Source organism: Corvus kubaryi, unplaced genomic scaffold, assembly GCF_017639235.1.
Source record: "Corvus kubaryi isolate FWS band 111438036 unplaced genomic scaffold, C.kubaryi_AGA036_p1.0 37334, whole genome shotgun sequence".
Lineage (NCBI taxonomy): Eukaryota > Metazoa > Chordata > Aves > Passeriformes > Corvidae > Corvus > Corvus kubaryi.
The window spans coordinates 4,707,194-4,721,343 of NW_024581108.1; the positions used below are offsets into that span (position 1 = coordinate 4,707,194).

At 42.5% G+C, this 14,150-nt stretch overlaps 1 protein-coding gene across 4 annotated transcripts in view; it reads left to right on the forward strand.

Moving 5' to 3' along the window:
- Positions 1-14,150, forward strand: part of NR5A2 (nuclear receptor subfamily 5 group A member 2) — an 87,538-nt gene that overhangs the window by 9,330 nt on the left and 64,058 nt on the right. Inside the window, exons 1-5 of one of the 4 annotated variants that reach the window (XM_042029934.1) lie at positions 127-145; positions 620-757; positions 3,163-3,281; positions 4,528-4,669; positions 7,395-8,041. In XM_042029934.1, the coding sequence (XP_041885868.1) occupies positions 676-757; positions 3,163-3,281; positions 4,528-4,669; positions 7,395-8,041 (990 nt within the window). In that variant the 5' untranslated portion in view covers positions 127-145; positions 620-675. Of the gene's footprint in view, positions 1-126; positions 146-317; positions 758-3,162; positions 3,282-4,527; positions 4,670-7,394; positions 8,042-14,150 lie in introns of those variants that run through there. The other 3 variants (XM_042029932.1, XM_042029936.1, XM_042029935.1) reach the window with 3 other exon arrangements.

The window sequence follows — 14,150 nt, forward strand, 5'->3', positions numbered from 1 at the left end:
CTCATCCCGCCTCTGCCTTATTGGCTGCAGTCGCGGTGTCGGGGCCCCCCTTCGCCGGAGACCTCGCTCCCTGCACCCCCCGGGCTCCGGGAGCGCCTCCCCGCGGGCCCGGGGCTAGAGGTCCCGACTTGGCACCTCCGCACTTGTACCGAGGGGAAAAGGGGGAGGAGGAGAGGGAGGGGGAGGAGGAGGAGGGAGGAAGGGAGGAGGGGGACGGGGGTGGGAACCCTGTCCAGCAGCACCAGCGGCGGCAGAGTGCTCCTGTGCACTGTGCTGCTCCGCATGGATCGGGGCGCCGGGCTGCCGCCGTACTGAGCCCCGGGCGGAGCTGCTGCGGGCTCCCGGGGTTCCTCCTTCCTCCCCGGCACCCCCGGTCTTCCTCCTCCTCCTCCTTCTCTCTCGTCCGCCGCCCGCCGCCTGCAGCCCGACTACCGCTCCGCGGCTCCCCTAGCCGCGGGCACCCGGCGGTGCTTCCCGGCGGCCGGGGCCGCTCGGTGCTCCCGCCGCAGCTGGGCAAGGGCTGGCGTGGAGCAGAGGGAGGGAAGAACAGGAAGAGGGGGAAGAGGCAGCAGCCGACGAGCGTCCCTTGCTCCAGCTAAATCTGTGCTGCCGTGTCCAGGTGCTGGTGTCGCGGACGGACACGGAGCCCCCAGCCCGGCCCGCAGCCGCCTTGTCATGCTACCCAAAGTGGAAACGGAGGCCCTGGGACTCGCCCGGTCGAATGGGGAACAGGGGCAGATGCCGGAAAACATGCAAGGTAAGGGGGGAGGCGCACGGCGCTCCCCCTCCGCGCACGCTCGGGTTTCCCTCGGCAAAGCGCCCTTTCGTCCTGCCAAAAAAGTTTGCGGCAGTTGTTCGTGAGCTGCCCCGTCACCGCCCGCTCCGCGCCCCGCCGAGCCCCTGCCTTCGCGGGCCAGCTTTCAGGGTGACTCGAGCGGGCACCGGGGGGCCGAGGCGCCAGGGCCGACGACAAGGCCCTGCTCAGAAGGTGCAAACGGGGCCGAGGAGCCGTCAAGCATCTAGCCGGCGGGAGCCTTCCCTGAGGTGCAGACGTCCCGTCGGACACTGCCCGGCCCCGCTGCAGATCCAGGGGATCTCGGTCTAATTTCCGTTCCGCGCAAAACTGCCTCGAAGTTTATGGCACGCGTGAAAGTTCTGGCGAGCACCCCGTGTGTCACACACCGTCCCGGAACGGGACCCGAGGGCTCTGTCCCGCGGGTGCGGCGCCCACAGGTACCGTGCAGGTGGCAGCGGCGGTGTCGCGAAACTTCGCAGGAGAGAGCTCCGGAGTCCGTGGCGGATTTGCGCCCTTGCGGGGTACCCAGGAAGGCAGAGGGATGCCCGAGCTGGGATGGCGCTGGAAATGTCTATGTGGGGTGGCGGAACCGGACTATCCCCGGTGCCCTGCTCGGGGCCGGAGTGGTGCGCCGAGGGAGCCGGCGCAGACCCCGCCGAGGGTTGGCTCCCTGCTTTGGAGCCGGCAGCCCGGTATGCGGGCACTGCCCGCCCCGTCCTGCACGACTCTCCCGGGGCAGAAACTCCCGTCCCGGCTGCTCTTGAGAAATGATCCCCTCTCCTCTCGGGAGCCTGCTGGGAAGTAGGGGCAGAGTGGGCTGGGGACCTCGGAGGTAGTGGGGGCGACCCGACCGCCCCTTTCCTCTCCCGCGGAGGAGGCTCCCGTGCTACCGCACGGCGCTTGGAAAAGCCCTGATTTCCCACTTGGTTTTTCCTACGGGGAGGGGAACTTCGTCGCAGCGTCGGACCCTGGAGCCGCGACCGCGGGAGCAGAGGGGAGGGCCGGACCCTCCTCCTCCTCCGCCTGCGGCCGCCCCGTGTCCGCCCCACGCCGCTGACAGGCGGAGATCCCCAGGCGTGCCGAGGTGGCTCAGGAAACGTTTGCCGGCAGTGTGACGGTGGGACAGTGTCCCCGAGCTCCCTCGAACGCCGGGGCGCAGCCCCTTGCCTTGGCAAGCCGGACAGCCGGGCCGGGGGCTTCGGGCGGAGTCTGACCGCCCCGGTGCCCCCGAACTGTGGCAGCCGCGGAGTTAAAGACAAAGAGGCGACATCCTAAGCAGTCCAAGGGCGATGCCCAGAGCCTCTTGCTGTGTTCAAGAGTCCTCCGCTGCCACGGTGCTCGCCGAGCAGGTCGGAGGTTTAGCCGCAGGGAAGGGGAAGGAAACCGGCCCTGGATTGAGCAGCTGAGTTTCCTCTTAGGAATAATCGGAGCGGCTGACTGGGCTCCTTGCGAGGGGACCCCGGCTCGAGTAACCGTGCTCCGTGCTTTCATTCCGCATATTTTAGCCCCCCGTTCCCTCTTGACGGCCGGCTCCTCCCTGCGTTTCCCCCAGCAGCGGAAACTTCAGGCGGCCCCTGCGTGCAGGTTTCACGCCAGCCCCCGGCAGCGGGGACGCGGGGTCTGCCGGCCGGGCAGACCCTGGCCGCATCCCCCGAGCACGGCGGTCCCGGCTCGCTGTCCCTCTGCCGACACGTGGACAGCTAAAAAGCGTCTCCCCCGTGGCCGCGGACCCGCTGGCTGCGGCAGCCGGGGGTGCCGGCACGCAGCGCTCGCCCCGGCCCGCAGGGGTGGTGGTCACCCCGAGACGACGGGCTTGGGAGGCGCGGGGGAGGCCGTTTTAAACTGGTTTTGTGAGCAACTACCTTGGATTTCATGCAGTGCAAAAGTGCACTGTGAGATACAGGTTTAGTCGAGGTAAAAATTTACGGGCTGATGTTGAAAGAAAACTTTAAGGGAAAATAATTACTTTCAATATACAAGTGAAATATACAAGTTTACAATATACAAGTTTCGTTCTGCTTCTTTAAAGCTTGCTCCTGATCCTTTTCGGATTTAAATGAATTTTTTCAGTTTGTGATTCCATAAAGTAAGGACTAGGCTAAAGGCACTCTTTAAGTATAAATATTTAGAGCATAAAACTTAGAAGCTGATGTGTTTTGTTACACTTGTTAAGTACCATGCAGACTTGCTGATGATGGAAAGTTGCATGTCTCCATGCAATTTGTTTTTAAAATAAAACTTTTTTCTCTCTCTTTTCAGTGGTGTCCTTGTTTAAGTAAGCTTTTTCTCTAGATGAGAAAAGTTGCAGAATATTTGAATTAGTAATGTAAATTCTAATTGAATGTGCTATTTCTCCTTTCCCCCAGTGTCTCAGTTTAAAATGGTGAATTACTCTTATGATGAAGACCTTGAAGAGCTGTGTCCAGTCTGTGGAGACAAAGTGTCTGGGTACCATTATGGACTTCTCACCTGTGAAAGCTGCAAGGTTCTGTACTAATTACTCCATAAAAACACATGCACAGCAAAAATGTTTCAAATATAGACAGAAAAAAAAAGGATAATTAAATAAACCAGATGTATAATAATTTGGGTAATTTCTGATATGTTTCTTAATACATTCACATAAAATAATTAACCACCAAAAAGCTTTAGGACTTAAAAGTCTCTTTGAGAGAGACATCTGCACAAATGGAAACAACTTGGACTGGTTTGCATTGTAGTTTTGTCATTGCTTTTAAGTATTTTGCTGTTGTGATGTAGTTCTAGAACAACTTTCACTCCTAACTGTCCTAAATACTGGTTTTAGTTGATTTGTATATTTTCAGAGTATTTCTTTTTCTGGAGGATAAAGTAGGAAGATTATCCTCAATGCAGATCAGCTTTCCAAAATCTAATGCAGCTTTCTTAAGATTTTTATTTTCATCCTTCAATATTGCAATGTAAATTTCTGTGATTATAATGACCATGCACTTTTTTCATGCAAACTGTAACTGTCAGAGCTCACTTGACACACAAAGTCCAGTAACCATTTAACATATAGAAAAGTGAACATACCTGTGTTGGTCTATTTTTCTATAAGGTTTAAATAATGGTGAATTTATGACAGGTCAGATTTTTCATGTAAAAATTTTTAAAGGTTTTTTACAGTTATTTAAGCAGTGCACTGTAAGCGAAACTCCTTTGCTAGAACAATGCAATTTAAAACATTTAGTTGCATGGAAAAATTAACTTAGCCCACTATATTTTCACTAAAAAAATAATCAATGAGAAGTGAATGACAAGCACTTACTGTGCCTCCAACATGCCCCACTGGGATGTAGAATAGCCAGAGGTACTCTGTACTTCTCTTATCTTTGCAACAGTGTTCCTACTTATTTCATGTAAAACTACTTTAAAAGGAAGACTTTAATAATTCTGCAATGATTAAAGGATACGATAGGAACCGGTCAGTGTCACTATTTTGCCAGCAGTGTTAGAAGCACAGAAGGCTACAGCCTTCTTAAAGTCTTACCAAGCTTTGGCATTTAAGTCTATAAAACACAGCACTAACACAAGAAAACTTCCTCTGGATTCTGGTGGCTTTCTCCTGGGCTCAGCTGACTAATTTAAAATAAACTATGTAACTTTGTAAGTGCTCAAATGACATCTGAAAATTGTATTACAGTGATTTCCATAAAATGCTGAAACACACGTTCAAGCAAAACAGGCTAATTTTTGTGTCTGTCATACAGGGATTCTTTAAGAGAACAGTCCAGAATAACAAAAGGTACACATGTATAGAAAATCAGAATTGCCAGATTGACAAAACACAGCGAAAACGATGTCCTTACTGTCGATTTCAAAAATGTCTAAGTGTTGGAATGAAATTGGAAGGTAAGAGCCATAGTCTTGCTGGTATCTTCAACTATATTATAAAATAATAGGATAAGATGTTACTGCATTGTATTTTATATTTATATACAAGTTATATATTTATGGCTTTGAAATTATAATAAAAGGTTACTTTGTATGCTCAGTGAATTTGTTGCTTTATAAAAAAAAATCTAATAAGTAAATGGTAGATCACTACCATTTAGCAACCAGTCAAAACCATAATCCATTTTGTCATACAAGTATATAGTTTGATATTTCAGGCTTTTAATTTGTGACTTCATGGATGTAGATTGAATAACTTTGCATCTTTTTAAAAAGACTTAATTTAGATCAAACATAAAATATGTAACAAGTGTCCAGATTAGAAAAAATAATTATTACATTTGGTATGAAGAGAGATCTGATTTTATTTGTATTTTATCTAGGGTTGGGTTGTTTGGGGGTTTTTACATATATTCTTCTGACAAGAAGGCAGAACAAAAGAAACAGATGAAATAAGGGTTTTTCTCACACTGACTTGCCTTTGAGATTAAGGAACCAAATAATCTCTAAAGTTGTGTCCTATATTTTTGTGATGATACACCTGCAAGGCTATTGCAACTGAAAGAGAATAAGGCATTTTGAAGTACACTTTTTGACTTCATTTCACTTTCTCATCTACAGAGAACAATGAAAAGTGTACAATGCCCTTTGAGATAACCGAATGCAAAAATACCATCAACTTGAATTAGTGAATCATACATAGTTCATTCTAACTTTGATATATAAAATATTAAAATTCAGATTTCACAGCAGATGACATTTTCCCTTGACCAAGGACAAGCTCCTAAATTCCTTCTTGTTACAATTGTACTGAAATGACATTCACCCTAGATGCTTAACCGGGAAAAATCAGGCCAAGGAGGAAAACCATAAGCCATGAAGGGAACCAGAAAGGATAAGACTCAGACACCAGGCTCTGGCAAAGGAAAGCTGTTGATATAACTGAAACAAACAGAAAAATCAGCCTCCTGCAGTTTGATTGATTCCATACTGTTGTATTTGCCCACAAGACAGAGCTAGCACTGACACACGGCACCAAACATCCTGAATCACCGCATGTGCTTCTAAATTCAAATAGTACAATTACAGGACATGTGGAATCCTTTTGTCATTGTTGGCATTAAGAAGAAGCATAAAATACATTTGTCTACTCCTACTTTTAACTCCTCTCACTTGCTGACGATACAAGACCAAATTTTGTCTTCCGTGATTACATAAAGTTCACCTTAAATTTAAGTAGGAGTTATACAAAAGCACTTGGTAATCCAATTTGGCTCATAGTTTTTAATTGCAAAGTACCTGTGAGGATACTGTGTATAGAGATTTAAAATTAATTACATTTACTAGTGATGTAATTAATTTTGTGCATTTTGTTTAAAGTCAACATTCAGCAGCAATACTGGCAGCTCATTTTTCCTACAAATTCAAGCAAAGCACCTGGAGTTTTAAAGGTACTGCAGAAAATGTACTTTAGCTTCCTTATATACACATCCATACAACTTCTTTTCCCTTGTTTAGAAAATTTGGAGAACATGTGCTCTCCTAATTGTAAATACTTGTGACATTATATGTGTATTTCCCTGATAGTGATATATATAGCCTTAAAAGTCTGCTTCATAAATTACCATGGACCAAAAAAAATCATTAAACGTTAAAGTCCTTACAATAAGGTACAATATGATGCGTATCTAGCATTCATAATAAATTTTTAATGTCCTACTAATCCCTAAGATAAAAAGCTCAAGAACTTAACCTCCAGCTATCTCAGCAGTCTCAACATGTCACCAGGCTGTCAAAGGTTCCTCTTTCAATCAAATTGCCATTGGGCAAGGTGGGCTTGGTGAAAGCTCCTCACTAGTCCATTACATATATCCCATGGTGACAGACACTGCTGTGACAGAGACCACCAGTATGACTCCCAAGGCAGCTGTTGAGTAGGATTTGTTTTAATTATTTCTAATTCCAGAGATATTATAAGCCAGAACAGTGTCAATAGTTTCTGTTTCACTTCTATCTTCCATGTGGAAGGCAGCAAGCTGACAGCTTTCTCTCTGCACATTCCAACTGCAGCTAAACATTTCCATAGAGCTGTTCAGCTTACTAGAAATCTCAAAGTTTTACACCAACCTGAACAGAATCATCAAAAGGAAATGCTCCCTTTTTGCCAAGAGAAATGTATTCTCCTTTGTGACTACTGAACATTTCACAATTTACATTTCAGATGTTTTGCTGCGGTGGAAGGCAGTAATGGAATGATTATAATGAGACAATGTGGTCTGCTGGATACGTCTCAGACAAATTGTGGACTTCAGCCCTTGTTTCTTAATGACATAGTAGCTTGATATAAACCCAAATGTACATTGAGATTTCCACATGATCCCATAGCAGGTGTGAAATTCCTGTAGCCATCCATTGTGTTTGTCCCTGTGTCCTAATCAATGTACAGAGAAGTCCTTCTTTGTTAGTAATATATGCATGTGACATTTAAATCACCAGAAAAAAGTGACATTTGTTAAGTCAAAATAAATCCTTTTCTTTAGGAATAAAAGTGCAACTCTGAATTTGGAAAAAAAAAAAAGAAGAGTTACGTTTTTACATTTCTGCTCTTTCCTAATACATGTTTGATTAAAGAATGTTGATTCCAAGTGTTAATAATGATTTACGACCTCCTCTCCCCTGACAGCTGTGCGAGCTGACCGAATGCGTGGTGGTCGAAACAAGTTTGGACCAATGTACAAGAGAGACAGGGCATTGAAGCAGCAGAAGAAAGCCCTTATCCGAGCAAATGGACTGAAACTGGAAGCCATGACTCAGGTGATCCAAGCAATGCCAACTGACCTGACAATATCCTCTGCAATTCAGAACATCCATTCAGCTTCTAAAGGCCTACCTCTGAACCATACTGCCTTGCCTCCTACAGACTATGACAGGAGTCCCTTTGTGACCTCTCCGATCAGCATGACAATGCCTCCCCATGGCAGTTTGCAAGGCTACCAAACCTATGGCCATTTTCCAAGCCGTGCTATCAAGTCCGAGTACCCTGACCCTTACACTAGCTCACCAGAGTCAATAATGGGCTACTCATACATGGATAGCTATCAAACAAGCTCACCAGCAAGTATCCCACATCTGATATTGGAACTCCTGAAATGTGAGCCAGATGAGCCGCAAGTCCAAGCTAAAATCATGGCATATCTGCAGCAAGAGCAAGCCAACAGAAGCAAACACGAGAAGCTCAACACATTCGGGCTTATGTGTAAAATGGCTGACCAAACGCTCTTCTCCATTGTTGAGTGGGCTAGGAGTAGCATCTTCTTTAGAGAACTTAAGGTAGGTAACGATCTTACATTACATTATCATTCAGTCAAGAAAAAAAACCTTTTTCTTACAATCTTGTACTTCAAGCAGGAAAGCACGGGTTTTGTTTTCTCCCCCCCAAGCATCTCATTCCTTATTTATTTGGCTTGAAGTAGGCGGACTATTACAAGGAGAAACTTGCTGCTGACTTCCACCTGAGCCTGTAATTAGCTGTAGCAAAGAGATCCAGTATTCAGTTCATCTTTTCTGTACTTCAGTATTTATCACAACTGTTGTTAACATCCATAGGGCCTCACATAAATTCTACTCCTTCCCTGTCAGCATCGCTCACTGTCTGGCTTGTATTTAGGGCTGTAAGCACACCTGTTACACCATTCCACATTCATTTATGTAATTATTTCATTACCTTACTTAACATATGGGGGAATGCTATTTCTGTCCATCTCCATTCACACTTTATATAAGCCCATATTTGGAATATTCCGTTTCTCAATGCGATATTGTTTTATTCATTCCCGTGTGTCTAATTAACTGTGCAGGCTGAAACCTAAGCAGGATATGGACGGAACAGAAAGCAAGGAGGAAGTAGATACCTAATGGACTCCTTTTGGTTCTCATCACTACTGATACATGGGGGATTCCTTTAGTCTAGGCTGCTACAATGACCTCTAGGCTGTTAATTTTGTTGGCACACCCAGGAAATCCTCATGCACAGCTTTCTGTGCGTAATTCCCCCATTTGCATTTCTCAGACTTGTTGTTAAAGCAGCTTTGTGGTCTGTTATGATCAGGTCTGAAATTTCAAGTCAGAAATTTTAAGCCACAAATTTGAGATCAGACAATAGTTATGAACTACAGTTTTTAACCACTGTCTTGATACAGAAATTAGCTCTGGAAAGAATAATCTTTAGTCTCAAAAAACCCCTCAGGATGATGAACTCAACTCACATCTGAATTTCCCTGCTACATTGCTAGTTACTGTGTCTGTTTACTACAGAAAGCTGTTTTTGCCATAAGTATTTGCTACTGAAATCTGTAAAGTTTTGTGACCTCCCGTAATTTCTGACTACTTTCAAACAACGGGAAAATAACTCAGCTTCCAAATGTAACAATTACTGTAGGATTTCACTGAGAATTGAATCTACAGGAATTAAGAGCACAAAAGGGAGATCCATTGAAAAGCTGCACTCAGAAAGCTTGCCACAACAGTATGTCTGTCATGACCATAAGGACATGGACACATGAAATAAAGCCTGATTATAAGAAAAGCAAGCTGTATATGCTGCATATACAATTTCAGCTTCTCTCCAGTTTTTCGTGAGAATGATTGCAGGAATCATTGAAAACTCAGTCTATTCAAAGAGAAAGAAGAGACGAAGTTTACTCAGAGAGGAAAATCAAAATGCATTAAAGTAAGGAAAAGACTGCCATATGTTTGCTATCTCAGTTGTATACAATTTTGTAGTCAGCTATAAGCCATGGTATAGCTTTAAATAATTTAAATAATTTAACAATTGAAACTGTGAACATGTTATATTTCCAATAGACTCTATTGTAAATATGTGAGACCAGATCTTTCTACCCATACACTGGGGAGTACTTTAGTCTAGAGTAACAGTGTTAAAAATGACTGTCTTTCATATACCTTTCAGTGCTAAAATTTTTAAGTTCCGATTTGCCCTAAAATTCCATTTATTATTAAAGTGAGAAATTTTATAAGCATTCAACATGCTACACTGGGAACAGTTTAAGAGATGGTCTTCACCTCCAACCTCAGCCTGGATTATATTCTTCAACCAAGCTATGTTTACTAGTATGGACACAAAAGATGCAGAACTTTTTTATGAAAATTCTGACCAACTTCTCCTGGTGCTGGATGTATTACTATGTACACACAGCCTTCTGGAAATACATATATGCTAAAAATTTACTACGTAGAGCCTTTGGCTCATGAACTGATTTTCACACATTTGTAGAAAGCATTGCTTTCACCTTAATGTTTGTACCCTTTGCATCTTGGAAGCTTTGAGGTCAGACAGTTTCATACCTTCTGGCATATCCAGATTATTTTTTTTAACTGGACAAGATAAACAAAATTGCACAGCATTCCAAAACAATAACAACTCACTTCGAAATCCATCCACATCCAAAGTTTAGGGACCAGATTATACACAATGCTAAGAATTTTAAGCTTTTCAATTTCAAAAGCTTGTTTAGATCAGACCCTACTTTTTTAACAGAACTGGGTAACAACATCTCTCTTTTCAGTTGAGAGGACAGTAACAATATTAAACAAAAGATTTCCAAACCTTTCCTGAATACAGCTCTCTTCTATCCATCCATGATTTCAGGTTCTTCTGATCAAGGTAGCAAAGGCAGGTATTTCAGATTGCTCCACAGGACATGAATACCTGTGGGAGAGGGTAAAAAAAAAAGCCACCTAAGGATATGACAGATTGTAAATGCAGAAGGAAGGGGAGGCAATTGTGATAAAGATGCAATTAGATTTTCAGAACAGTTAACTTTGTTCCCTATCTATTCACAGCTGAGAAGTATGTATTTGCTCAAAAAGATATTTTACTATTATTCCTACTTGTCTAAACAAGTGAATATTGAGCTGTCTTTCAAATAAGACAGGTGCATTAGCAGACCTCCGGGACTAAAATTTTAAATTACTCAAATAATTAAACAGTAATAAGTAAACAGTAAAAAAGTATAAATGTGGTTTGTATGAAATTCATTTTGACTTTGTCATGATGAGCAATGCCTTGCACAACTGGGTATGAGTTACCAGGCAGCATGTTTGCAATTATTTACTGTATCTTTTCACTCCATTCTAAATTTTTCCTTAAACTCTTGTCTCTTCAGTTAATATAAAGGAGCAATCATTTTCCTTTCTGCCAAATGTAGAGATTTGCAGTTAGCAGAATTCAGGAGGAGGATATGATAAAAAATACTGTCCCAGTCTGTCAGTGGTTTAGGCCACATTTACCCTAGAGATAATAACAAAAACCCACCACCAAGCTACAGCTTTTAAGTTTTCCTTTTTTCTTTCCTTTTGGCTGCAGATTTGTTTTTTTTTAAAGAGATATCAAATGAAAACAAATCTGTTTTAAAACTTTATTTTCTGAAGCTTTTACCAGCTTAAACTTATCACAATCTTCTCACTTGTTGCTCTACCAATTTTCATTCATTCTCTTTTGGAATATGTTACACATTTAACAATGTAAAAGTGAAAAATACTGACTGGGTAGAACTACCCACAGCATGCACTGCATTTGAATATGACCTGTTTATGGATTTGAGTATGTAATGTTCACACTTGCTGAGGAGCAGATACTCTCACCTTCATGTAGGATATCAGAAACTAATGGAAAAGTTAAAGAAGCCAACTAGTCAGGATTAATAATAATGTCAGAGTAAGATTCAAAACAGTCAATTGCAATCGAGTAAATTTGAATTTAACACCTGCTAAAATCTCAAACATCCCTATATGTCTTGTGAAGTCAGAATACTTTGTAAGTAGTAATTAAGTCATAAATTCTGGGGATTGACATTATGTATTACTTTTTTATTCACAATGAGATATGTTTCTGTTTGGTTCTTTATACACAGATGAAATAAAATAGAGGTAGGGTCCCAATAGACTCAGGATGGTAGTAATAAGTAATAGTAATAGTAATAGTAATAGTAATAGTAATAGTAATAGTAAAGTAGGCCTTTGTTTGCTATTCTGGAGTTGTTGAAAGCCCAGTAAATATAAAAGTAAGATATATCTATCTTATCCTCAGCTAAGAAAACTCAGGAATGCCCTGGGGATGCTAGATTTGTCGCCAGCTGTCTTAGTCAGGTGAAAGGTCTTTGTACAAAGCTAAAAAGAAAATATTGCAAGAGTTTCTAGAGTCCAAAGGCTGCCTGACCCCAAGGAAGGATTCAGACAGCTTTTCTGGACTGGTCTTTCCTCATCAGCCCACATCAGGAAAAATTCAAAGACTGCTTCCAGAGCTAAGTATTCCTGAATCCTTAAAAGAAAGCAGTCTCTGCCTGGGGCAGGAGAAGCACAGGACCTGCATTTTAGAACAGTCATCAGGATACTTTCTCCTGGGTGAGGATCAGAAAATCAACTAAATGTTAATAGTTTAAAAAAAGGCACTGAAAGAATGGTGACTCACAAAAAATACTAGCCTGCCTTATTTGCCTATTTCAGTGAGGATGTCATAGGTCAAAGTACTATGTGAGCACAAACCATGTAGTGAATGATTGCAGGAAGAGCCAGTGTACTTCATGGTAAAGAAGCTCATCCTACAGTTATTCACTGAGTTTGCAAATTTGGGCCATTGGTTGATGTCACACTGTATCAGTTCCAAGCCAGATTTCTTGCTGTAAGTATAAATTGCTCATGCTTACATTAGCCATGGCCTTCAAAGAAATGGTGGTTTAATCACATAACTCAAAAGGACCCTGTCTGTAGAACTTGCACTGTACGTGGCATCACAGATATTTTGGCAGTTCATAAACAAGCAAAAGCCTAGCTTTGTGTTACATATTCCCCAGAAGTGCAACTATATTTATCAGAGTTTCAACTTATTTCTGTAAGTGCAAACTTAATGTGAATAGGATTAACAGAACTCCTGGAGGCTCTTAATTCCTTCTGTGAAATCTATTTAGATAGATGTAGTAATGTAATACTCTATATATCAGCTTTCATTTGAAATTTCAGTCTACATGTAGTTGACTATCAAGAAATGCATAGAAAATAAAGAATAACAGTACAGAAATCCAATTATTAAATGGAATTAGCACTGAATGGCAAAAAATAGTTTTGGGTTTTGCTGGGGTTTTGTTTTTTGAGAAAAAAAATCAGCAGTGAAATGCCTTAAAATTTTTCTTAGGATGATGAAAGGTTGATATATTATTTAGGCTTAAGTAATCAAGTGCAATTTGATAACTTAAAGTGCTTTTGGACTTTGTAGTGTGTGTTTATCAGGACAGGAAACGAAACTCACATAGCTGATGAAATAAAATTTCTGCAGTGTCCTTTCAATCAGGGAAGCTGCCAGAAACTGAGGTGCAGGACTACCCCTGAGATCAGTACTCAGGTTAGTTAATATGTTGTCATGTGTAACTGCTGATTTTTAGTCTGGCCTCAGTGTATCTGGATCTAAGAAAATTACATCTCAATCATTTAAAAATGTAGAGGAACACATTGCTAGAATAAGCTTCATGATGATCTTCTGTCTCTTCTCTGAACAAAGGCTGTGATTAAACACTGTATTTCAGCATGTGGGCATGGGATTTTGCAGCCTTTCTAAATAGTTTGTTCGGTGCTGGCATGTTTATTAAGCATAAAGGGAAAGATTACATTCTCTTATACCCTTCCATGTCAGAACTGGTACTTCAGTTTCACTCTGCTGTAGAATGTTATCACCCCTGATAGCAGGAGACTGAGTTTAGTCTCCCTGGATTTAGTAATTTGCTATCTAATACCCCATTAAGCATCATGCTGTGACTAAGAACCATGTTCCAGGTAGGTGGGTTTGGAAGAACTACAGCTTCTGCACTTGAGGGCACCTATCCCCCAGCAGTTCACCAGCAAAGCTACCCAGGTTGCCATGAATAGCCATGGTGCAGTAAGAAAGTTTTGTTACTTACTAGAGAAAATTTGAGCAAGCAACAATTGCAAAAGCTGCCAGCCCCTAAGCAGAGATATGACAGCCTGATGTATGGACACAAGGAATTACATAGCTACAGCCACTTCTGCTACAAGTCCTGAAGCAGACACTGAGTTTATCTGAGTTTGAGGTATTGGTTACACGAAACCGAAGTTTGACATTACAGTTTCATTGTTTTCCTTCAAAGTGTAAGGTTCCAATTTAAGTTTGACAATTGCCAGCAGTGACATAGAAAGATTATCTGGGTGTGTTAGCAAATGTGTATCACGGTGCTGTAGGGCAAGATGAAAAACCAGTGCTCCTTAGAACTTGCATGCTGTGTGTAGTCCAAAGTGATGTTAAAGTTAAGTCCAACAATAACTGCTGTACTAAGAAACTGAACAGGGAATGCTCAGCCATGTTGACAGTCTATTGTATTTTCAGACAATTTTTAGCTGTTATTTTCTGCTG